Source organism: Pituophis catenifer, unplaced genomic scaffold (assembly GCF_029215685.1).
Source record: "Pituophis catenifer annectens isolate HBS135680 unplaced genomic scaffold, rPitCat1.0.hap2 SCAF_2, whole genome shotgun sequence".
In the NCBI taxonomy this organism is placed as follows: domain Eukaryota; kingdom Metazoa; phylum Chordata; class Lepidosauria; order Squamata; family Colubridae; genus Pituophis; species Pituophis catenifer.
Window position 1 is genome coordinate 270,050,485 of NW_027256882.1, and position 25,428 is coordinate 270,075,912.

At 35.2% G+C, this 25,428-nt stretch overlaps 1 protein-coding gene across 2 annotated transcripts in view; it reads left to right on the top strand.

Annotated features, from left to right (window-relative positions):
• Window positions 1-25,428, top strand: part of ARL15 (ARF like GTPase 15) — a 165,870-nt gene that overhangs the window by 70,669 nt on the left and 69,773 nt on the right. For both annotated transcript variants that reach the window (XM_070935891.1, XM_070935892.1), the window contains exons 3-4: window positions 361-420; window positions 4,829-5,037. In XM_070935891.1, the coding sequence (XP_070791992.1) occupies window positions 361-420; window positions 4,829-5,037 (269 nt within the window). The remainder of the gene's footprint in view (window positions 1-360; window positions 421-4,828; window positions 5,038-25,428) is intronic.

The following is a 25,428-nucleotide window of genomic DNA, read 5'->3' on the forward strand; positions in this document are numbered from 1 at the left end:
TGTTGGAAGAAATCATTAGGGCAGAGAACCGGATGTTAAATTACTTGAATCTCATCACTGAGCAAACCCCATACTTGCTAGCACTGATGATGTTACATGTTTTGGTACTGATATGTCTGCAAGTAAACAACCAAGCTCAGAGAATACCAAGGACTTCTGAATTAAAATAATGCAAAATGCATTTGCATACTTTTATATTTTTTTTTATCTACCCATTATATAACTCATGGTAACAAGTATTAGCTATTTGAATTTACTAACTTAAGCTGGCAAGATGCTAATAGATTAAACTGAGGAAAATAATGTTACAGTGAACAAGTGTACTGAAATTTTTTTAAAAAAAATTATTTCTATTTTCAGGTTTTAGCATAAAAGCCGTTCCGTTCCAGAATGCAATATTGAATGTAAAAGAACTTGGAGGTAAAGAATACTATATAGAATATGCATAACTGATGGTAGCTTTTGATTCCTTTGTGTCTTGATTTATGACAATAAGCAATAGTTTTAATACTTATCAAGTACCTTTTCACCACTAGGTGTAGTCACTGCCTGGTACAATCTAAAGTAGATTCATCTAGGAAAAATGTTTAACCTAGTAAAAGGTTGGATCAGGGAAATTGACTACAAAAAAGAGATACATTAAGGAATTGTTATTGAAGGTGGCTAGATATAGCAGTGTGAATATTTGATATATGGAGCTGAGTTTCCAAGAGAAGTATTACTATCAAAATAAAGTACAGCAAATAATAATTTCATTGAAAGCCTATATAAGATTTGGGAGAGATGACACTTTAACAGCTTACTGAAGATTCTGTTTCCTTAGTTGTAATTTAACTGAACTATATCCCCAGTTAATATAAGCCATGGGTAAGTGCTACATAATAACAGAGCAGAATAACAGAGTTGGAAGGGACCTTGGAGGTCTTCTACTCCAACCCCCTGCTTAGTGCAGGAAACCCTATACTACTTCAGACAAATGGTTATCCAACATCATCTTAAAAAGTTCCAGTGTTGGAGCATTCACAACTTCTGGAGGCAAGTTGTTCCACTGATTAATTGTTCTAATTGTCAGGAAATTTCTCCTTAGTTCTAAGTTGCTTCTCTCCTTGATTAGTTTCCATCCATTGCTTCTTGTTCTACCATCAGGTGCTTTGGAGAATAGTTTGACTCCCTCTTCTTTGTGGCAACCCCTGAAATATTGGAACACTGCTATCACATCTCCCCTAGTCCTTCTTTTCATTAAACTAGACATACCCAGTTCCTGCAACCGTTCTTCATATGTTTTAACCTCCAGTCCCCTAATCTTCTTTGTTGCTCTTCCCAAGGCATTATAAAGTGGTATTAACACTTCACGTGATCTTGATTCTATCCCTCTGTTTATGCAGCCCAGAACTGTGTTGGCTTTTTTGGCAGCTGCTGCACACTGCTGGCTCATATCTAAATGGTTGTCTGCTAGGACTCCAAGTTCCCTCTCAGTTACTACTACTGAGCAAGGTACCACATATGCGGTACCTGTGCATTTTGTTTTTCTTCCCTAAATGTAGAACCTTACTTTTTTCACCATTGAATTTCATTTTGTTAGATAGTGCCCAATGTTCAAGTCTGTCAAGATCCTTCTGTATCTTAAGCCTATCTTCTGGAATGTTGGGTATTCCTGCTAGTTTGGTTGAGGTCTGCAAATTTGATGAGTTCCCCATCTATCCCCTCATCCAAATCATTAATGAAGATATTGAAGAGTACTGGGCCTAAAACAGAGCCTTGGGGTACCCCTCTGCATAGTTCCCTCCATGGGAACTATGTAGATGCAATTCCATTGAGGACTACACATTGGGTGTGGTTGGTCAGCCAGTTACAAATTTATCTGGTGGTGATGCTGTCTAACCCACATTTTTCTATTTTATCTAGTAATAGGTTATGGTCTACGTTATCAAATGCCTTATTGAAGTCCAAGTAAATTATATCGACAGCATTCCTCTGGTCCACTAATTTTGTCACTTTGTCAAAGAATGCAGTAAGATTAGTCTGACATGATCTGTTGTAGTGTAAACTGTTATAGTGTAAAGTGTAAACAGAAAGATACATTAAAATATACATTGTTACATGATAGGATGAAACATATTTCTTAAGATAATTAGATAAGTGTCGTCTAATCATGTAAATATTTCAGACAAAAGGAGGGCAACTCTTCAGGTACTCGGAGAACTGCGAGACATTCTACTATCTGATAATTCATTCATAATTATCAGATACAGATTTTTTTTTCTTAGAGCTGCTACATTGTACTTAGAATGCACATTTCCTATTAATTACATATTATAGCAAGATTGCCATTCATCATTGGATCTTGATATTACACAGAACTTCTTGAAACATTAGCATAATTGGGAGGTGAAGTCTGATATATATAGCAAGCATCAGGTTGGGGAATACTAGTCTGGTATTGCTTTCTGAGCACCGTTTTGGCTATGTTAGCTGATCTATTGTATCTATTTAGGTTGGCTCTATAGAATCAGCAATTTTGTCCTCAACTCCTCATTTTGAGTTTAGTTTCATTCATAAAGTTTTAATTGCTCATCTAAATTATGTATGTGAAAAATAACTTTGTAAATATGACTCTTCTTTTGCTTGCCATCAAAGAAAGCAAAACTATTTTGTGGATGTTTTGTTCTACATACAGGTATTTCACAGGTTATGTTCAAAACTGGGACTGGAGTCTTTGTCATTGAGCAAAGTCAGAAGCCCATGTAACAGTTTCACTCAACAACCACATTGCCAACTCTCCCAGTTGTGGTTATTAAGTGATCATGCAGTTTGTTATACTGAGTTCTGGGGAGAGGATCCTCTCTTTGCTCCATCATGTCCAGGATCACTTATCTTCACCTTTTTCTGCAGCTGCATGCAACTTCAGCTAATGTGAGACATAGCCTTCCTATCAAGCCTACCTTGCGCCATCCTGCAAATGGGTCCTGTTCTCACAATCATTGAAATACTCCTTTCCAAATGTGATTTGGAGAAGGGGCCTTCCTAAGGCTAGAAAGCTAGTGATAGCCATCCTTCTGAAGGATAGAAATCTTTTTTCTAGCACCATCCTTCTAGATGGGTAGAAGTTCTACAACACTATCATTCTAGAAGGCTACAAGAGTACGCCTCAGCCAGGCTGCTGAAATGGAACTCAGAAGTTCAGGATGTGAGCCCCATTTCTGCAGCTCAGCGGAGGAGCTGGGCCAGAGTGCAGAAACTGCACTTGGATCTTTAGGATACAGGTCCCATTTTCTGCAGCCTGATGGAGTAGCCAAGCTTCCCTCCGTGCATGGAAGAGAACACTTCCATTATGCTGCAAAAATGAAGCTTATGCCTTCTGGATCCAAGCCCCATTTGTTCAGTCCAGTGGAGAGACTGAGCTTTACTTAGGAGGCAGCTTTTTCAGCCAGTCCCCAGGTAGGAGAGGGAGTCCTATCAACAGGCAGCAGCAACTTTCAACCTTCCCTGCTGGCTTCCCCATTGACTTTCTGAGAAGTAAGCAGAGAATATTGCAAATAGCAATCACATGATCGTGGAGCACTTGGGAACTGGTTGTAAGCCTGAACAGGTTGCCAAGCACAAAATGTGGCCTTATGACTACAGAGGGTGGCACAAAATTTTACAAAGGCTGGAAGTGCTTAACGGGCCATACAGTAAATAGCAATAGCACTTAGACCTATATATTTTACAGCAGGGGTGAAATCTACTTACCTTCCCTACCAGTTCGGAAGTGTGTGCTCGCTTCGCTTATGCGTTCACTTATACGTGCGCGCATATCACATGCAATTTTGCACAAAGCCTTCTGCGCATGCGCAGAGGGTAAAAAACAGGTTACTTCCTGGTTAAAACCAGGAAGTAACAACGTCTGGGTGGGTGGGCGGAGCCTCGCACTGCTGCTGCTGGTTCACCAAACCACCTGCTGTCACCACTACCGGTTCGTCCGAACCGGTGCGAACCGGTAGCATTTCACCCTGCTTTACGGCCCTTTCTAAGCAATTTACAGAGTCAGCATATTGCCCCCAACAATCTGGGTCCTCATTTTTACCAATCTCAGAAGGATGTTAAATGTCATAACTCTACGACTACCCATAAAGTGTTTTATTCTGGATATTCAGCTATATCATAGTGGTGAATATCTGTAGCTTGGGTATAGGATGAGGGAGAAGGTTCGTTCTCTGAGCTTGTGGGTTGGTTTCTGAAAGTTTCGTTGCTAGGCTAGGTAATGTCTTCAGCGGAATTTAGGGGAATTGAAATGTTCAGAAACCAACCCACAAGCTTGGAGAACAAACCTTAACCATCATTCAACTATGTTTTATGAAGACATTGTCTAAGTACCCAATTTAGTGCTGAGAAGTTCTATAAAAACAAAATTTCTTTGCTGAGTAATGCAAATTGATTAAATAATGCATAGAAGAGGAGTCAACAAAAGAGTTTCAGAAAGAAGTAAACAAACAGATTAAAAAAAGCAAGAGTCTGAATTTTAATTTTGGTTGTGTTTTTTTAAGATGAAAAAGCTACAACTGAAAAATATAATCAGTGAAAGAATTGGCAGAAGTAAATATTTTTAGGGATATGGGGTAGTAAGAGAGAGCCAGTTTGGTGTGGTGGGTAAGGCATCAGACTAGAAACTAGGAGCCCATTTCCTATAATGTTGATATGCAATTTTCTAATAGTGTAATAAATTAAAATATGATAAAAAGAAAGCATTGAAACTTAATTTTATATGTCTAAACAAGATGTATGTAAACTTATGCTGTATGTCATCTGATTAATATTTATGCTTGTTTTTTATTTGATAATTGCTAAGGGGCTGACAATATCAGAAAATACTGGAGTCGTTACTATCAAGGATCTCAAGGAGTAATATTTGTATTAGACAGTGCTTCTTCAGAAGACGATTTAGAAATTGCTAGGAATGAACTGCATTCTGCGCTGCAGCATCCACAGTTATGCACTTTGCCATTTTTAATATTGGCCAATCATCAAGACAAGCCAGCCGCTCGTTCAGTACAAGAGGTATGTTTAGTTCTGCAAGAACGTGTGTTACTAATTGTTTGAATGCAAGAATGGGAAAGGCACGACTGTATGTATATCTGATGCATATGTAGAGTCTATAAAGTTTGGATGGACATAATTCTTAATGAATGAAGAAAGTATACTTTTAACTGTCCACGCTAAGGATTGCCTATGTGTATTGTTTTGTTTTTTAAAAAAAATCTGTGTGGAGTTTCTCTACTTTTATCTTACTGCCTTCTTTTCCAACATTCTCTTTTAGCATTCTCTTTTATATATCCCTAACAAGATATTTATTAAATTTTTTTAAAAAGTATAATATTTTTACTTGTTAAAGCTTCCACTTTTAAAAATCTAGCACCTGGCTACATTGGTTAGCTCTTAACTCAATCTGTGTCCATTTCTGGGCACCACTTTAAGGAGGTTTAAAAGCAATTGGGACAAATTCAGAGAAGGGCAAAGAAGATGATCAGGATAATAGATTTTTGGATCAAACTTTCCAAATGTATGTGGCTTTATATCCCTCAGGTATTTCCTTTTTAGTGATGCAGATCGTATTACTGAGGTATGACATACCATCTTTACATTTCTTTAAATGTAATCTCCAAGATGCAAAAATTTGACATACAGTATGCAACCAAAAATAATACAGTTATAGATATTAAATACATGATATTTTAATTTACTCTTAAATTGACTTAATGGTCTATACAATGATACAAATATTCACTTCTTGAAAATTCAAACTTCAGTAAACCTGACATTGAATTTTTAATACTATTACTTCATATAAAAAGTTGACAATCACTAGCATTCCAATATAGGACTGAGAAAAATCTGTTTGAATCTATTGAGAATTGCTATAAATCACTGTTGAATATACTGAACAAATATACAAAGTGTACAAATACAACAACTAGATAAACGTGGCAGCTTTTCCTATCCAAGGATATTAAAAAAAATTAAACTATCTATTAAACCATCTATTCCGTCTGATTTTACAGCAATATCAAAAATGATTTCACTTACAAGAGGCAAAAAATATCTTCAATTAAGTATACAGATCATATGAAGATATGTATTAATTCCTAATTAGTTCTAATATTCTCTGTGATTAACACACAAAGCAAATGATGCACAGAAAAGAACCCTTTTATTGAAACAGTGGGTGCTATCACTCTCTGAGCAAAGATTTTGGACTTACTAGTCACATTTCTGGGTTTTGTTTTTGTTTTTTTATGGCATGAAAAGCAAAAAGTGAAACAAAATTTAGGATAAAAAAAATGAAAAGTCCTGAATCTGTCTTCAGATGCGCTTCTGATTCTTTGTCTTTTCCCCTGGTAACAGCGACTCTGAATGTGTTTTTCTGAAAACCAGGGAGCAACTTGTTTGAACGGCAAACAATGCAGTGAGAGGCCATGTCTTTGCGTGCATCTGAATGTATTTCTTTGGTAGTGCTGATACCAATATTCAGGCAGATTCATATTAGATGAAGTCATTCTTATCCTGCTGCTAGGAGATATACTACTTTAAAATTCAGCCTTATCTATTACTTTTATATAGGCACAATATTAAGTAGTTACTCCTCATCAACGGATTAAAGGCTTTAGTGTTGGCATAATTGTGATTTATTTCAGAAATAATGATTGCAGAAGCATTTTCAGTCTGACAAGCTGTATAAAGGTTGAGTAATAGTTGCAGAATTTTTTTGCCTCAAATGCTGTAGGGGCCAAGAAGATTCCACAAACAGCTGTTTGTGATGTTCACTTGTGGGAGTTATACGCAAGGTTTCCAAACTGTGTGGGGCACTGTTAAAATTGTATGATGTAAATTATTTATCCAAACCATTAGGAAAAGAACCACATGTAACTATTTGAAACTTACGCAAAATCGCGATACTGTTTGCTTATATGAAAAAATTGTCTGTTTTCTTTTTCAGTCGTACTAGTTTTACAGTGTGTTTAAGAATAAGCTTATAATTGCTTTATTCAGTTGTTTCCATTTATCTTTTTTAAAATCAACTTTTTTGATTGTAATTACAATATTGTAATATTGTAATTTGGAAATACATTGATTTGCATTATAGATATCTCACAAGCGAAAAGTGAGATACACAAGAGAAAAGGGGAGATTCTTCCCCTTACTTTGGGAAGAAATTTAACATTTAATTTTTAAATAAACTGATTTGGACATCAAAGAAATGAAGATTCAAGAAATATGATTTTCTATATGTGCTTATCAAATGTCCCCCAAATCAAGGAATTACTTGGTAACCAGTATAATATATATAATAAAGTTCTGGAAGTATTGCAATTATCTTCTTGCAATGAGATTGTCTGCTTCAATGTAAAATTAGATTTTAGAAATATGCTTCTGAAAAATTATCTTTTTATTTTGGTTTTTTCATTTATCCCCACACAGGTTTTTTATATGTGAATATCTTTATTGTTACAAACCAAGTGGGGGCAACTTAAATCTACTTTAAGCTTCAAGAAAGCTTTTGTTTGCACAATGCCCTGTTGTTCATTGTGTATGTTGTATTATTTCTTTACCTTGAATTCCAAATTCTCGGTTCTGAAATATTATAGAAGCTGGATTTTTAGAATAGATTGGGAATGGGAAGTTCCAGTCCTTATTATGGGTGGCTTAGGAGCAATGACTTTTTGGATCAAATCAATTTGGCTTTGGTTTATTAATTTGGGGAAAAAAATCTTTGCAGTCTTAGAGCCAAGACCTTAGCTGTTTTCTTGGCATCCAAATAGATCAGTTGATGGGGCTGTATGATGAGCAAAGTGTAGGCTTTTTCCCAGTTAATTAAGCATTCCATTTTCTGCTAATTACTATAATGCAGACTTTGTTTTGAATGGCATCCAAGAACCTTTGTCTGAATGGTTCTATAATGCTGTCTAGGAAGCTCTTATAGATACCCATTGAAAATGTACTCCATTGAAAATCCATCTGGGCTGTGTGCTCCCCCCTTTTAATTGCCTGTTCAGAGGGTTTCCCCCCCCTTGTCAGTTCACAGATTTGTGTATGTCGCAAACTTATCCATTCTGGGGAGCTTGATTTTTATCTAGGTATTCATTCTTCCATCAGTGCCAAGTTTGTATTTAATCATTTTTTGTTTTGTTTGGGGTTTTGATTTTTTAAATTTTTCTTCTTTTGTGTCTTCAGAGGCCTGTTGCTCATGATTCACTGGGATATGAGACTGTTTATTAATTATTTGCCTTTTGGGTTACCCATTTATATAAATTTTGAGATTTTGATAGCATGTTGTGGTTAAAAATATAAATGATTTCTGTTTTACTATCCTATTAGTTCGTTAAATATAACTGATACTGTGAAAATCATAATCACCCTAATAAACTACATAGAACTAGGTTTCTTAAGATTAACTGGACTGGAATCCATCACTTCTGCAAGGTTTTGAATTCCCTTGGCCATGATAGCAATCCCCCCTTTTTATACATCTTACCCAGTCCTAATCATATGCAGTTTCTACCCTCTTTATTATTATTCCTTGATTGATCTATTTACTGAGTCACGTCAGGCTCATGTAAATCAACAGACCACTGATCTAAATAAGCCATTGAGCTTCTATTACAGATATTAGTATCCAGTATGCATTTTGGGCTAGACTACCTTAGATGCTAATGACTTTGTGTGCCTATCTATATTCAGTACAGTATTAATGAAGCTGTCACCTTGAGAATGAATAAGGGGTTGTTTTAAAAACAAAGTAAATGCCAGTTGTCATTTGTCACATCCTTGAGGTTTTTTTTTTTTTTTTAAAGATTTTGGATGCATTCAGAAGTGGATATACTCAGTATTATTTCTTCCGAGAAATAATTTTTCTGAGGAGAATAAATCAAGAGTAATATAAGTCGAACATTTTTCCTTGCTTCTATTCATTTCAATTGCATTGCCATCTAAAGGTTGGCATGTTCTATTTGATAGAATAGAGTCACCCAATAAAATCTGATCTATAGTAGGAATGAGCAGCCTTTTAGAAGCAATTTGGAAAAGGTGCCTCCTAGGGTGTGAGACCATCTGCCCGTCTACAGCTGCCTCACGATCCTGGGAAAACCCACAGCTTCTTTAGAGTTGCAGACAGGTGCAGGTGCTCCAAAGACCTTTGTAGAATCTAGTCTGTAGCATGTTACAATCTGACCTGTTCATTTGAACAGCTTAAAGAAGTAGAGGTGATAGGAAGTTTGTAATAAGCTCCTGTTATAAAATGATGATTTTAGGATGCCCAAAAATATCTCGTTTGTTTGTAGATAAGACTTGCACCAGTACATGCATGTGAAGCATGTGATAAAAGACACAGAAGGGATCTGAGGAAACAGAATATGATGGAGATGCTGTCTGATCTAAAATATAGCAGAAGAAAACTATGGAATTGGAAAAAAAAAACCAATAAAATGGGTGCACAAGCATGGTGGTGACATTAACAGTTTTGAGAAAACATCACTGGACTTCACTGAAAGAATATATTTAATATGAGTCTAAGAATAAGTAAAGGCAAGATTTGTGGAAATGATAATAGGGATATGTAGCTAGATAAATGACTTCCAAAAAAGTGGATTTAAGAAAATTAAAGTGTTCAAACCAGGAGCCAATACTGATTTGAAGACAAAAAACAGTAACAGTCCATGGAATAAAAGGAGAGAAATGGATATGAATAGCAAGTAGAGGTTTTAGGGGCTGTTTCAGGTTTCACTGAAATTTGGAATCTTTATTTGTATTAAGACTATAAATCAAAGCATATTAATACTATCAGAGTAACATAAAGATACAGGTAAGAGAGTAACATAAAGATTCACATAAAGATACACGTAAGAGAGATATGGCATGTTAGTTTCTGTTTTCTAGAAAAACTGACCAAAGAATTTTATTTCAAGAAACAGACAAATCTGAATATTTTAAAACTAAACAGCATTTATATTAGTGTATCTTTATGTTTAAGCAATGCTCTTTGTTTACTAGCCACCCTAGAGAACCAATAACCAATGGCATTTTTTTTGCAAAATGTATTTCATTACAATAGTCTATTATTTACTTTCAAGATCGATAGTTATAAAGTTTAAAGGAATAAACTACCAACAGGAGATTAGTATTGTCATAACTGTAGCCACTTTCATAGTTAGTGTGAATATAAGAGAAAGCTTGGTAAAGTTATTCAGCTTCTTTATGGCACAAGAACCTGTTGAATATTATGCATCATGGTAAGTGGGATCATGATTTTAAGAAACTGTAAGAGTTTGATTATCTATTTGACAATGTTGATTAACAAGTAACAAAGCTTGATTGTTTTTTGTTGTGTTTTTAAAAAGTTTTTAAAAATTATCATAAGGTAATCAACAGCTCAAGAACCCTCTTATTTTGGTTCCTTGAATGCCCTTTGACCATTGTTGAAAATAACAGAATCAGCGTGGTCTCCTGAAATTTTGAGGTGGAGAATGGCCAATAGTTATAGTATAAACCTAAAATAAATAAATAAAGGCAATGGAAAAACACCTCCCAAATACATCTAAATATTTGAGATAGCCATTTGAAATATCCATCTGCACTCAGGAGGAGGAGAGGGGGAGGGGAAGGAGGAGGAAAAGGAGGAGGCTTAGCTACTAAGACCTTAGCTACTAAAAATTGGGCAGTAAAGATATAGCTAGTTGTTTGAATACTCTCCATGGAATTCATCTTGTGAGACTTGAATCTGAGTTATTCTACTTTACATTTCAACTCATTACATTTTGCTGTAGACAAATAGAACTTCAGAACACATTTGATAATCTAGCTTTGATAATTTAGCTTCAGTTTTGGTGCTGAACCTGTCCAGCTATGTGGAAAGGTGAAGAACTTTTATTTACTGAGGTGGTTTTTGATTAAAATGTTTTTAATCAAAAACAGGGCATTTTTTTTTTTAAAAAGTGAAAAAGTAACACAATCACAGTTTTGTAATCTGAGTATTTGGTAGATTCACCTCAAGATCCTCCATGACATTGAGTTATCCAGGAAATGTGCATGAATGCAGCTGTGCAAATTCAGCATTGATAAAGAATATATATTTGACCGGGAATTTTAGAGAGTACAATATGTGCATGTACTATAGCTAATTCATTCTGGAACAGGGAGATCCAACAATAAAATGAAATATGGCAGGGTTCTGTTCAAATTTGTAAGGCTGCCATCCTATGTTTTTATAAATTCAGAACAGTAGAAATACATACTTATTTGGCTGTATTAAACATTTAAACATTTAGAGTATAAAAATAATTTATTATATTATGCTTACTTTAAAAAAAAAACTAAAAGATGAACATGTGTTTACTTCCATATTTTAACCTGCAAAATACCCCTCTCAAACTGTATTAATCGGTAAGTGCTTCTGTCAAGTGGGCAGTATTGAATTTTTGAATTAAACATAATGCTAGGGGCAATGTCTGTCCCATTATTCTGAAATGAAGTCTGTCTAGTGTATAATGGCACTTTGTTAGAGGAATAACAAATCACTCTTCTCTCTCAGTGATTCAGTGGCAGACAAACATACACCCTCTGAGAAATGTGATGTACTTCCTATCTGCCATCTGGGAACAATCTTTGTAAGACTACAACGTAGTAATGCATATAATTAAATTCTTGAAATGATTTTGCTAATACTGCATTGAATACTACTTCAGCATTAAATTGGAGATTATTTTATTTTGTACATAGTTGAAATGGTCAGACAATCTTGGGCAATGTGGGGCCCTTTGCCTAATCTCCAAAACTCTGTGCAAGGGATTTCTGAGATGGCAAGACTGATCTTTTGGCCTTGTTTAGCTTCTTACTGTGTGCAGAGGAATAGAGGAAGAAGATGCTGTCAGAAAAGGAGAGAAAGGAAAAGTGTTAGAAAAAGATAATAAGTTAACCTACCCACTAAAGGTAATGAAGCCTTTAATTGATTAACTCTATAAGAAGACCCTCATCTGGAAAAACAAATCTGTTCCTGGTAATATTTTTATGCAGAGAAATTAGATCAGAAACACTTGAAATCTAGGCAAGCACATGATAAATCATCAATGTAATATTTAAAAGATCTGGGAAAGATTTGATATCTGTTTAACAGTAACATTTACCTCTATAATCTGAATAAATAGTATTTGCCAGTACAAGCAGTGTTGACATTTACCAGCTACAATAACCGTTTTCAATCCTCTGTGATCTCTTAAAGTAGGAATCCATTTTTATTTTTTGGGGGGGTAAGGAATGACAAATTTAGTTTTGTGATGAGTCTTGGCAGGTTCAGTTAACCCTTCTGTCTCCAGTTGTAACTCCACCTTGCCATCCTGTGTTGCCATGCTGTGTTAAGGCTTTATCAGAAGCTTTTGCAAAGCCAAATCAATAAATGAGAGGGAGAATTTTTATGCAAGCATGATTAATCCTTCAGTCCAAGATTGGTATTTCTTCCCCAACATTTTCCCTTCATTCACTTAGGCTTTGAAAGAACTTCCATTTGCACCTAAACTGCAGAGTTTGAATTGATATGAGATTCTGGAGAGCCATGACACCTGTTGGGTTGGTGAACCTAATTGACATCTATTACCATGCCTTGAAATTTTGCAGTTTATTTTGCATGTATACACACTGCTAAATCAATATCTGTAAAATTTACAGGAATTCAGAAGGACTGCCTTAATACTCTATTCAGCTTCAATTTTAGCCATATTGAGAGAATGTAATAAATCATCTGAAATTTTGCTTCTCTAGATGGAAAACCTATTCTTACAAAAGATAGAAAACCTTTTCTTATTCTTCAGTCAACAAATGCATTTTATGGATAGCTAATTTTCAGCAGCCTTTCCCAACCTGATCCTCAGTCGTGTTGAGTCACAAATGTCAACATTCCCCATTAGCCTGGTTGTTCCTTACTTTTTCTGTAGATGTAGGAAGATTAATTTCAGATTGCCATTTCTGGACAAACAAGTAGAGGATCCTTTTTTCATTCAGAAATAAATTAATTATTTTGAAAATTAATTATTTTAAGTTATTGCGGTAATATCAAAAAATCTATTTAAATTACAACAGTTGTGAATTTTCTTATAATAACTGGTTTTAAAAAACAACTGGGGCATGTATATGGAAGTGAATTAAGATGTTTACTGAACATTTTGACTGAAAAATATGATTCAGAAATTTCTTTGTCAAAAAAGCAATCTGCTCTTTTAATTTAATGCAGGCATGTGTCTTTAGCAGTAGGAAACTTATCTTTTCTTTTATGTACTCCGAGAGCGTATGCACCAAGACAAATTCCTTGTGTGTCCAATCACACTTGGCCAATAAAGAATTCTATTCTATTCTATTATAGATATTAAAGCAGAAATAAAGCAGTAACTGCATAGTTTTCTGCTCTGTGGTTGAAAGGCAATAAGATGACATAATTGTCATATAGCTTTGTTTTGCTTTATTGTTAATGGTGTAATGCCTGATATACAGTAAACCCTAACTTTGGGTGCATCATAACATCCTGCAAATTATGGAAATTACATACTCGCTGTCACTTGTTCCATCTGGGATGCCCGTGAAATTTTTACATTATGTGTTCTTACCCAACCGGTCGACGTCTAGAGTTTTTGGACAATGATTTCCATTTCCTTCCCTCAATCTAGTCAATAGTTGTACTTATTAGTGATTATATGAATCATCATCTGAATGCATCAGGTTGCAAATCTTAATTTAAAATAAAAATAATTTAGTTCATTATTGAGAATAGGCTCCCTCTGATATTCTTGAAACCATCTTAAATGTAGCGGTGGCTCTAAGTACAGTATCTTACTCAAGCTTTGGGAACTCCACAGATTTTGTAGAATGCTACTCAATTGCCTATGCTTTCATTTGCTGAAGTCTTAATTTTGTTATGTATTCTTTCACAAGGTGAGTTTCTTTATTGAAGAAAAACTTTGACTTACTTGAAACCATATGTAATGAATAAATTATACACTATAATTTGGACTTAAGAAATGATTGATTACTGAGTTCTGCGATTCTACAATTGAAACAGAATAAATCTTAACAGGAGTACTTTATAAGACCTTGGTTTTTGTGAGGCCACCTCCTAAGATTCCTGGTGAGTAGAGGGCAGTGCCAGAGGCCAGGATATGTTTTCATTAAAAAAAAAAAAAGTCTGAAAATGCTAACATGTCATTTTCCATATTTGGAAGAAACCCATCAGTTCTGTATAGTTGCATATTGCACAAGAAAAAAAAACATTATTATTGATTTTGATTCATGATTTAGAAAATGATGGAAGAAAAAGCTTTTCCTCTTTCTTCCTTTTGATCATTGATCTGCATGACCCCATGCTTAGGCTTTTCTTCCCCTTCATTTGGCATGGGTGGTTTTTTTGTTTTTTGGGGTTTTTTAAGTGTAGCTCTCATTTGAGAACCTCAGGCAGTTCCACTTCACTAATCTGTGATCTAATGAGCAATAATGTGGGGTTACAGTGAACATTTTGTTTGCTTTGATGGGAGGATGGCTAGACAGAGTGGGAGAGAAAATGTGTCTGTGAGGAGGAAAAGAAGAGTGATTGAACAGTGTGAAAAAGACTTGTTAGATCATGATAGCCTGATTTATTTCACAATAGGTCAAAAAAGACTGAAACAAACTACAATTTGTTTCCTGGTTTAAAATCCTGTTATCCAAAGCATGTTGATTTCTGAGAGTATAAACCTGGCGATTTTGCCTGTGGAAAAAAATCCAAAACTGTTCTGCGTCTGCAGTGCCATAAAGTCTTACAAAATATTGGGTCTAATGGAAAGTTTTATTTTAATTACAAAAATAGCATTTACATATTAGGTTCATGCTTGACTGATTTTAAGTCCATTTGAATGAAAAGGAAAATCAAGGATTAAAACGCTATTTTGCTTTCAAGTCAATCACCATGTACTCATGTTACTGATTTTCAATCTATAAAGAAAGAATACCAATCGTGAGGAACCGTAATGTAGCTGCCCTTATTGCTGTCTACTGACTGCACTGGAAATAGGCTTGAACACTTTGGCATGAGGAATGATGCACTATTGTGTATATATTTAATATGAAAATGCAGTCCATTCAGGTATATTATTGTAGTTCATTGAAATAGTAGGTAGCAATACAAACAGGTGTGCCTGAAAAATGAGGTATACTTTGTTTTTGTACCGTCCTAAATGTTGAGATAATTCTTACAGACATTATCAAAGCCATACCTCCTACTGTGTAAGTATTACCTGCTGTATTGATGAAGATTTGTTTGTTTAAAAATTGGTATGGTTGACTATGTTATGGTAAGCCTATTTTGGTTGGCTTATCATAACAGTAGAATTAGAATTCTTTATTGGCCAAGTGTGATTAGACACACAAGGAAACCACAAAGCCAATAATTTAGTTTAATTTAGTTTAGTTTAGTTTATTGTCATTGCACATGGTACAATGAAATTAAATGCCTATTTATATTAAATATAATCAATATATATCAATATCAATATATATATATCTATACATATCTACATATATCTATCTATCTATCTATCTATCTATCTATCTATCTATCTATCCTATTAAATTTATATTTTTTCCCAATAATAATATATAAAACTAATAAAAACAAAGACTGAAACCCAGTGCACCATATTTGAATCGACCTTCATAGACATGTGCGTGGAATTGGTATGCTGATTTATCTGACCAGTATGATAATTTTAAATTGCCTTAATTTTTGCCTGTATTCCAGAACACAACATGAAGGGAGCTAAAGAAATTAGCCTTATTGTGAAACACTAAAAAAAAAAAAAAAAGGCACTTGTGCTTAATGGAGAAACCAATGCTTTAGAAATGAAGTAGGAAAGGATCAGCGCATGATGCAGAAGATAAAATGAGCAACACTAGAGTTTCAAACCGATGAGGAACAAACTGTGTGATGGTGAGAGGGATGGAAAGGTCTTGAGAAATTTACAGGAGTTGAAAGAAAAGCAGGAGGTGACAAAAGTACCAGGAGATAGGAAGGGCTTTCATTGTGAAAGATCTGGGTTTTGACCTCTGGTAACTAAAGGTCTGGAAAGGTCCCTGAAAAGACAATAGGCTACAGATCTGATGCAAAAGGAGCTTTGCTGATTGTAGTTTTTAGACGGAGAAAGAGATTTGTTGTCAAATTCCATGCATTCTTACTCTTTTCATAGTCTATGCTTTTATATCCAAGTATTGCAGGTTTAAGAGAACTTCAATTCATTTTCCATAGTACAGAATGTTCTTTGCATTTCCAGAGAGGACAAAATTTGATATGTATTAGAATTTCTACTTCATACTCTCTAATTTTTGTTCCTTCATTTCTTAAAAATCTATTTAAACTATTTTTAAAAGACGCCAATTTACATTAACTCCTATCATATTATTTAAGCATTCCTTCTAGGTTCTTGATACTATAGACATTTTTATTAATTAGAAAATGTGCTGTTCTTCAAAGCAAATTGTCCCTTTGTAAAATATATATTTTATTTTGTTTGCAAATAATTTATAGAAATATTTATTTAGATTACACAAAGAGCTATTTGTACAGGGTTCTTTAGATACTATATGTCAGAAATAGCCCCATTTGACTACATTTACCACATTACTAAAGAATCCTGTCATAATTATTTTTAGGATTGCAACCTTAATTTTAGTGGCAATTTTGCAGCCCTGTTGCAAATATCCTGTTGCAATCTGAATTATTTCCAAGTGACTGAAATTGTTAATAGCGATTAAATAACAACAACAACAACAACAACAACAACAACAACAACAACAACTTTATTGTCATTGTACGTGTATACATAGTATACACATACAGCGAAATTCACTTAACACCCAAAGACCAGGTCCAACACATATAACAATCCCCAAACACACTCCCACCCACCACAATTCCCCACCCCTAAACCACCCAAACATCCACACAACAGACCGAGTAATGCTCACTGATGGTGGCCCTTTAGTTCATTGTTGAGTGCAATTATAGCTCTGGGATAAAAACTATTCAGAAAATGTGTGGTCCGAGTTTTAATTGTTCTGTATCTTCTGCCAGAAGGCAACAGTCCAAAAAGATTGTAAGCAGGATGGGAAGAGTCTCTGAGAATGTTATGCAACTTTCTCAAATAGCGAGATTCGAAGATGTCATCCAGGGCTGGTAGCTGGAGCCTGATGATATTCTGGGCAGTTTTAATGATTCTCTGTAGAGCTTTTTTGTCCGCTACAGAGCTGCTACCATACCATGCAAGAATGCCATATGTCAGGACACTCTCAATGGTGCTGCAATAGTAGGACAGAAGTAGATGCTGAGATAGATTTATCTTCCTGAGCATTCTCAGGAAGTTCAGCCTCTTCTGTGCCTTCTTCACAAGCATGTTAGCATTCATAGTCCATGAGAGGTCCTTCGAGATATAAATGCCCAGAAATCTAAATCTAATTTTATTTGGTTAGTTGGTGCTGTGTCAGAGTCACCCTGTTCTGCTCTGTATAACACAGAGATCCTAATTCTGCTTTAACTTTGTCTCTTTTATTAAATCCAAGTTTCAGCATGTAATATTTATTTAACCATTTATTCATCAAATGTCTAGGCTTCTGATTTCAGAACAACTTTAAGCTTTATAGTTAAAAACAAATGGAAAACTCTAGCTTAAAAGTAAAAAACAGCTAGAAAAGCAAATAAAAAAGAACACTTTTTTCATCCCCTGAATTAAAGGGACCCAAATCACGTTAGCCCAAGAACTAGGGGAAGAGTCTTATTTTTAAGGGTCATAGGTGATAGCCCTATATTGAATCTCTGTGGGATACTGTTCCAAAGAGCAAAAGTTATTACAGGGGGCTTGCTTCTTTGGTCCTGTAGGATGACACTACTTAATCAACAGATCCCAAAGAAACATACCTCCATTGCTTCGTATAGGCAGGTGGTTCCACAGATAATAATCCTTATGCCGTATAGGCTTTAAAAGCAATAAATAGGACCTCGAATTGCACCTGGTAGCTTACTGATAGCAGAGCAGTTCGGGGAGCAGGTGTGTTAAAAGAACATAGTGAGGCTTGTCCATCTTTGATTGTGCCACTGTATTCTGGAACAGCTATAGCTTCTGAGTAGTCTTCAAGGAAGACCACATTGCAGGATCACCAAGACATGGGTAACTATAAGGAGGGCTGTCCAGTCCAGGAATGGGTGCAACAAGCCGTTGCCATTGGTAATCAACAAATGCAGTCTCAGGAGTTGTTCTAAATCCCAATTGACAAGCTTCAGATATTCTTATTTTTTATGGGATCTTCTCTAACTTCAACCTGACCACCTTCTCAGGAACCTTTCCCCAGAAAGGAAAGCTGGAGACTGGATGGAGATTGTCTAGGATGGTTGGATCCAGCTATGGCAGAAATACCTTGTTCACAGAAAGAGACAACACCACTTGAGCTCAGCCACATACCAACACCCAAGCAGCCCTCAATAGCAGGAAAGATAAAATCTAATAAAAGATCCTGTCCACTTCCAGAAGAGTAACAGGTCATGCCCTTGCACTTAAACCAGGCCAATCAGAATCTAATTCCAGGAGTGTCCAAATAGATACTTAAAATATTCATAGCAGCCAACTAGATCCCATTCTTACCAATAAGGAAGTCTCTCTCTCTATATATATTTAGTTACATATTCTTATAGCAGCCTACATATGTCGAACTTTGGATAGTTCCCAATCAGCATTTCTAGAAAGAAGACATTTCCAGCAGGTACAAGTTCCACATTACAGTGTGGTAGCGCAGTGGTTAGAATGCAGTGTTGCAGGCTAATTCTGTTGACTGCCAGAGTTCGATTCTCACTGGCACAAGGTTGACTCAGTCTTCCATTCTTCTGAGGTTGATAAAATGAGGACCCAGATTGTTGGGGGTAATTCACTGACTCGGTAAAATCACTTAGAGAGCGCTGTAAAGCACCGTGAAGCGGTATATAAGTCTAAGTGCTATTGCTATTGCTATAGGCAGTTCAATGTTAAGTGATAGGGCTTCTGTAATTGGGTTGCTTCATCCTTTGAAATCTTTTACTAGCAACCTGTTTTGGAGCAGCTGTTGACTCAGTTTTTCAACTGATGGTAAATTTTGTCAGCTGGACTGGCTTACACAAGAGTTTGCCAAAAGGGACTTTTAATAAGGATTACACTAATTCTCCTAGGTTAGTTGCAGCTGCAAACCTTGAAATACTTGAGGGAAAATGTTAATAAATTATTTTGACAAAGAATGTATCTTCCCTGCCCAGCATTCATGGATCTCTTTTGTGTTGACAGTCCATGTAAAGTACCACATCTGACTAACTTTGTTGACAGTGTCCTACACTGCCTTCCCTATAGTTTTGTGAGCTTTGAAAGTTCATCAACTTGAAGTAGTCTTGTTCCTTTGCTTCCTTCTGCCCCTCTGGGACTTTAGCAGTGAGACTTGTTTCTCTCTGGGCAGCGCTTTGGAGAGCACATCTGAGGCAGAGCACTAAACAAACCTAGATTAGGTTTGATTGCCAGGCCCAACCGTTCTGGCAACATCTTCTAGTCTTTTCTACAGAAGAAGACAGCTTGCAGGCTGAACTACTCCACATCCTGAGAAGTGGCCATTAACTGGCATTTTAAATGCATTCCAAAGCTGAGGATAAATTTTGTGATCAAGTAATGGACAATCCATTTTGGGCAGCATAATGCTTCAGTGGTTAAAAATGCTGTGCTTGTCATTTGGCAAGCCGACAGCCTGGGTTTGAGACCTGACACAATCTGATGGGATGAGTTCCCATTACTCATCCTAGCTTCTGCCAATCTAGCAGTTTGACAGCGTGCATATAAATAGGTACCACTTTGGCAAGAAGATTGCTGTGTTCTGAACTTTCACGCCGGCCACATGATGACAGAAGCATCTCTCAGACAAGGCAGGATCCCTCCGCTGAGAATCGGAGATGAGCACCGCTCCCTTGAGTAGGTCACAACTGGACAGGGGAAACCTGTAAATTTTTAAATGAACAATCCAAACAAAATTTTGAGAACAGCTGGATGAGATAAATTTCATGAGTTGGGGTTATAATCGTACACTTAAAATTGTTTCAGCATTTGGAAATATTAATTTTGGATGCATATCTTAACTTTGGGTGGCTTACAATAGCAGTTTTATTGTGATATTTATATCCAATGTTTTCTCTCAAAAATTCAAGGTCATAGAGTATATAGCATTTCCCTTTTCAATTTTGTCCCTACTACAGTCCTCTGAGAAAGGTTGGTCAACGAGTTTAGCTCAAAATCACTCAATGAGATTTGATGGCTGAGTCCAATGCTTAAACATTGCTTTCTCTAACAGCATGTTAAAACAGCAGTTGGGTTTCTTACATCATGCTGCACCACGAACAATCTGGTCCTGTTTAGTCTAATTCATTGTGTTGGGTGGATCCAGGTCAAGTCACTGGTTGTAAAAAAACTAAGAGCCAATACTGAACTTCTTAATTTGTAGTAGTGGGCAGCAGCCTTCTGGAGAACTTTCTTTTGATGAAAATTTGCTCCTTCCTAACAGCTTTGGTCAAATGCATTTGGACAACTGTTTAATGCCCAGATATCTAACTGACTGACTGATTGACTGACTGACTTTATTTCACAAATTGATAAGGCTAGTCTAGTCAGTATAACTCTATTCAATCCTCAAGGTAATATGGTGTGTATGTTCTTGCTTTTTGGAGAGCGCTTGGCTGTTTATAATTCTTCATAGTCTTAATCTATTAATTCCTGAATTAATTAAACATAAAATAAAACTGTTGGTGAGAGAAAATAAGCTATTCTTTTTAAAAAGTATGTATTTATGAGTATTTGTACACTTTAGAGACCTACATACTTTCCCTTATTTATTCAGAAATATTTTCATGCCAGCTCTAAGTAAGAACTGCTAAAAAAAACAAAACAAAGGCAAGAACTATAAAACCTGCAGTCCAGATAGAAAAATTTATACAGTACTATGTACTGTATGTTTTGTTTTGTTTGTTCTTTTTTTAAAGTCAATTAATACTGGTACTAGTGGTTCATTTATTTTATTGTATCATGAAAGAGTGCTTAAAAAACAATGAATAGCATGCAGAAATCTAGTATCACACATTTATAATAGAATAATATTGGATTGTTGCTCTCTGCTGAAAAAATAGAATTATATGGATCATCTTCTCCCATTTCTGATGGATTTATTATTAGGATCCTCTATATCTAGGTATCAGATTTTCAATGATGGCTTTGTATGAATATTTTATGTGAAGATTTGTTGGGTCTCTCTAATCAAGGTATGTCAGCTTGGCTGGGCTACAGATTCCCAATGTTTTGCTTGGTTTCTCTTTCTGTCTTTAACCAGACTATGAATAGGTTGAAGATTTACCCTTCAAACCCTTCCTGGTTCTACAGAGAGCTAGTGGGGAAGGCAGAACTTGGTTATAAGAAAGTGGTACCCTGTTTTCCCCAAAATAAGACATCCCCTGATAATAAGCCCAATCAGGCTTTTGGGCGCATGGCAATAAGGCCAAGCGCTTATTTCAGGGTTCAAAAAAATATAAGATAGGGTCTTATTTTTGGGGAAACACAGTGGTAGCTGTAAAGGAACCTACTTTTCCAGGTATTTCAGAATATATCCTCAGAACCAAAGTATCAAAGACACTTTTATCTATCACAGCACCTATTGTTTCATCTTTTCTATACCTATGGTTATCATAGAGAAAATCAAATCTACATGCTTACCAAGTGTCAATGCTAACTTGATGACACATAGCAACAATAGCAGTAGCATTAGCATTTAGGCTTATATACTGCCCCACAGTGCTTTACAGCACTCTTTGGGCAATTTATAATGTTTTGCATATTGCCCCCAACAATCTGGGTTCTCATTTTACCGACCTCAGAAGGATGAAAAGCTGAGTCAACTTTGAGCCCTGTCAGGATTGAACTCCAGGCTGTGGGGAGAGTTTGCCTGCAATATTGAATTGCAACCGCCATTATAACCGCCACCAGAGCTCTTATACGTATTCAATCAATATATCTGTGGAAGCCCTTTTCCTGGTATGAATATTAGATAAATAGCCCTTTTTATTTGTGTTTCCTTTCCTCCATCCTTTTTACTATATATGTTTTTATAGTTTTGGTTGTTTGGTAGTTTGAACATAAGATGCTTTTTCATAGGAAGTGGTACAAAACCATATTTAAAAGAATTTTCATTTGGGAGATGGCTTGAATGTAAATGAAACAAAGGTTACTGAATAATTTACATTAAATCAACAAATTTTTTCATTCCAAGTCAACAACAATAAAAAGTCCTCCCCGATTAGACATGTTGAGATAAAGATAGGCATTTGGGTAAATAAATAACCTCAGTTTATAATTTATAATAATTAGTAAGCAGTTGATTTCTTCCCGTAAGTGATGGTATATTAGATTGCACCTGATTATATAGTATTTCCTGTCTCTTTCTAGTGTATCCCAAATTTACTGTTTTGTAGTCACGAGAACTTGAAATTTTGATAAAATAATTCTTGCTGATGTTCAAACAAATCTAAATTTGAGTCTCCGGAGAAGGGCGGCATATAAATCGAACCAATAAATAAATAAATAAATAAATAAATTTGCTTTAAATTTTTGCTTTAAATTTTTGAAGAAACATTATTAATTTTTTAAAATATAATTTGTTTTTTGTATTTATTCCATCCTTGAATTTTTGTTGACTTTACAACAAATACAATTAAATTTAAATTTTAAATAAAACTAAATAAAATGCATTAGCAATGATGATTTTACAGATCAGAGTTCAATTATTTAACCAAAATTGTAAGGACATTTTCTCAAGATATTTCACATGGTTGTATTTATGTTTTTACTTATTTTTAATCTTCGTTTTTGTTGAGGATTTATTTGTAATCAGCCATTTTATATTAGTTTTGAATGATTGGTCTTGGAAGAATGTAGCTGTCTGCTAAGATAGGTTTGTACATGTGCCTGGCAAGCACATTTGTCTAGCAATTGGGCTTCAGATCTTTGTACTGCTTTCAGATTTCAGCAAACATGTTTTATTGAAGCAAAGAATGAGTTTGTTTCATGGGCTGGATCAACTATGGGATTACCCAAAGGAACACAGTAATACAAACAAAACTTGAAATATCACTTTACATTCTTTTGAAATAATAAAAGGGGTGTTAACAAGATTGATGCAAGCTGTAGCTGACATAAGTTACCCATGGCTATTTTACAATTTGATAGCTGTATTCTCATAGTAAAGGTTATTACTATAGCTCATCAAAATGTTAGTTTATATTGTACACTTTTATCTCTCTTCTGTTGAGTCAGCTGCTAAAAAAAAAACTAGCTCCAAATTCTTTCGGGAACTTTGGAAAGGAAATAAGAATTTAGGGGCATTGATATCTAATTTAGTTTATATACAAGAGGATTGTTAAATGGGAGTATAGCTGTTCCTGATGGCTCAGGAAATCTATATAATACCAGTTCATACTGCATTGGAAGCTGCATATTAGGATAAATTCAGAATTATAGCTCCTCCTTGTCTGAGCAGTTTTTGACTTGTGCTAAGAGTCTGCATTATTGGAGTCACATTTCCAGAAACTAAAAAAAGAAGCCTGAAAATTAAAACTAGAGTGGATAAAAAAGTTTTATATAGTTCAAAGAAGAAACTGAAAGGCTTTCATTCACAAGAACATAGAATCCAAAACACCTCCATGCAAGCAAATATATTATCAATAAATTATAACCATTCTGCTCCTCTGATTACGATGCTGGATAAGCAGTTATATAAATTGATTCAATAAATGGATAAATTTCAAAAAGGAAGGCATCCTTACTAAACCACCAGATCCACCAAATCATAATTTATATACTTTCTTAACTCCAATAACTTGAATGTCAAAATCAGATTGTTTAAAGGGTTGCTTCTTTGTATATTAACCTATATATGCTTTAAAACAGAGAGACTGTTCTCTATATCTTAGCTGTCGTTTTGAATAAGAGAAGAGACATACTGGGGTGCATTTCAACTGTGGACCATCTTTTTAAGGGTGGCTGCTGTGGAGTAGCTTGAAGCTGAATGCCCAGATACTGCTGTGTTCATGTGTAATTGTTTATCTTTAGCTTCCTTTTAGTGCGAGCAGTACAGTCGCTGATGCTCTCTTGTAAATCATCAGATAAACTCTTCTTAAAGTTAATCTTTTTATTGTAATATTTGCTGACTATCATATTGTTTGCTATTGTTTGCAGTGTGCTACTCTAAATTGACCAAACCCTCAGATTCTGTTTGGATTACCAGTTAGTCATAAAAATGTATTTTGATCCTAGGTTTCGGCATACATCAGTGAAGCATTAGAGCTGCTTTTAAATTATGAATGCTGTTGTGTCTGTCGAGAGAGAGTCAAAAATTTTCCTGTTTATATAGCTCTGGGCAATTTGAGCAATATGTTTTGTCACCTGTTTGTTCTTTTAAGGAGATCTGAAAAGCTGATGAATAAATATATTCTAAAAATCACTTTGAGGCCTTAGCATCTTCAAAAATGAATGTACATATTGTTAGTGACAGATTGCTAAATTTGGCTGTAGATTCTTAACTGTATTTCTTGCCAAAAGTGATCCAGATGTCCATAATTCATCTTGCTGCCATATGTGTACTGACATGTTTTTTATAATTAAGTGTCTGTTTTAGTATTGTTATACAGTTAAATGTTTATTTAAAAATGCTTTGGAGAGGTATTTTATTTAATAACATGCAAAAAAGGCAGACATTCTAAATTGAACAGGAGAAAAATGTCTCAGTGAACAATTTACAGGAAGCAAAAACACTAAACACTACTAAGCAAGCCGAACTTTATGTTTTATTTCTTACAAAGTAATTATTTGTTCCTATGTGGTACATGTTTTATATGTGCTAATTAGTTTTGAACATACTGTGAGTATAAATGTGCTTATTTCCACTAGATATAAAAATGTTGGCTAAGAGATACTCTTTCATATTACAGTACTGTTGTTTGAGAAGATTTACAAAAAGTAGTTTGCATAACTCTAAAATCTGTTCAGAAGAAATTATCCTATCTTGATTGTGCACTTAATGCTTGCTGTCTTGGTTGTTGTCAGTTAATTTTTTCAGTATTCCCTTAAAACCTGGTTGTGTGAACAGGCCTGGAGGTCACAAGGGAATGGTAATCTGATGAGATTCCATTGTTCATAATTTGATCCCTTCTCTTAGCCTTTTCATAATAATATTAATTGTTGAAGTTCTTGAATGTTTTTAAAATTGTCTGTTTGTATACCAGAGTCATATCACATGAGATGGGTGGCCATATTAATATGATAAATGAATAAATTCCAAAATGAGAAAGAA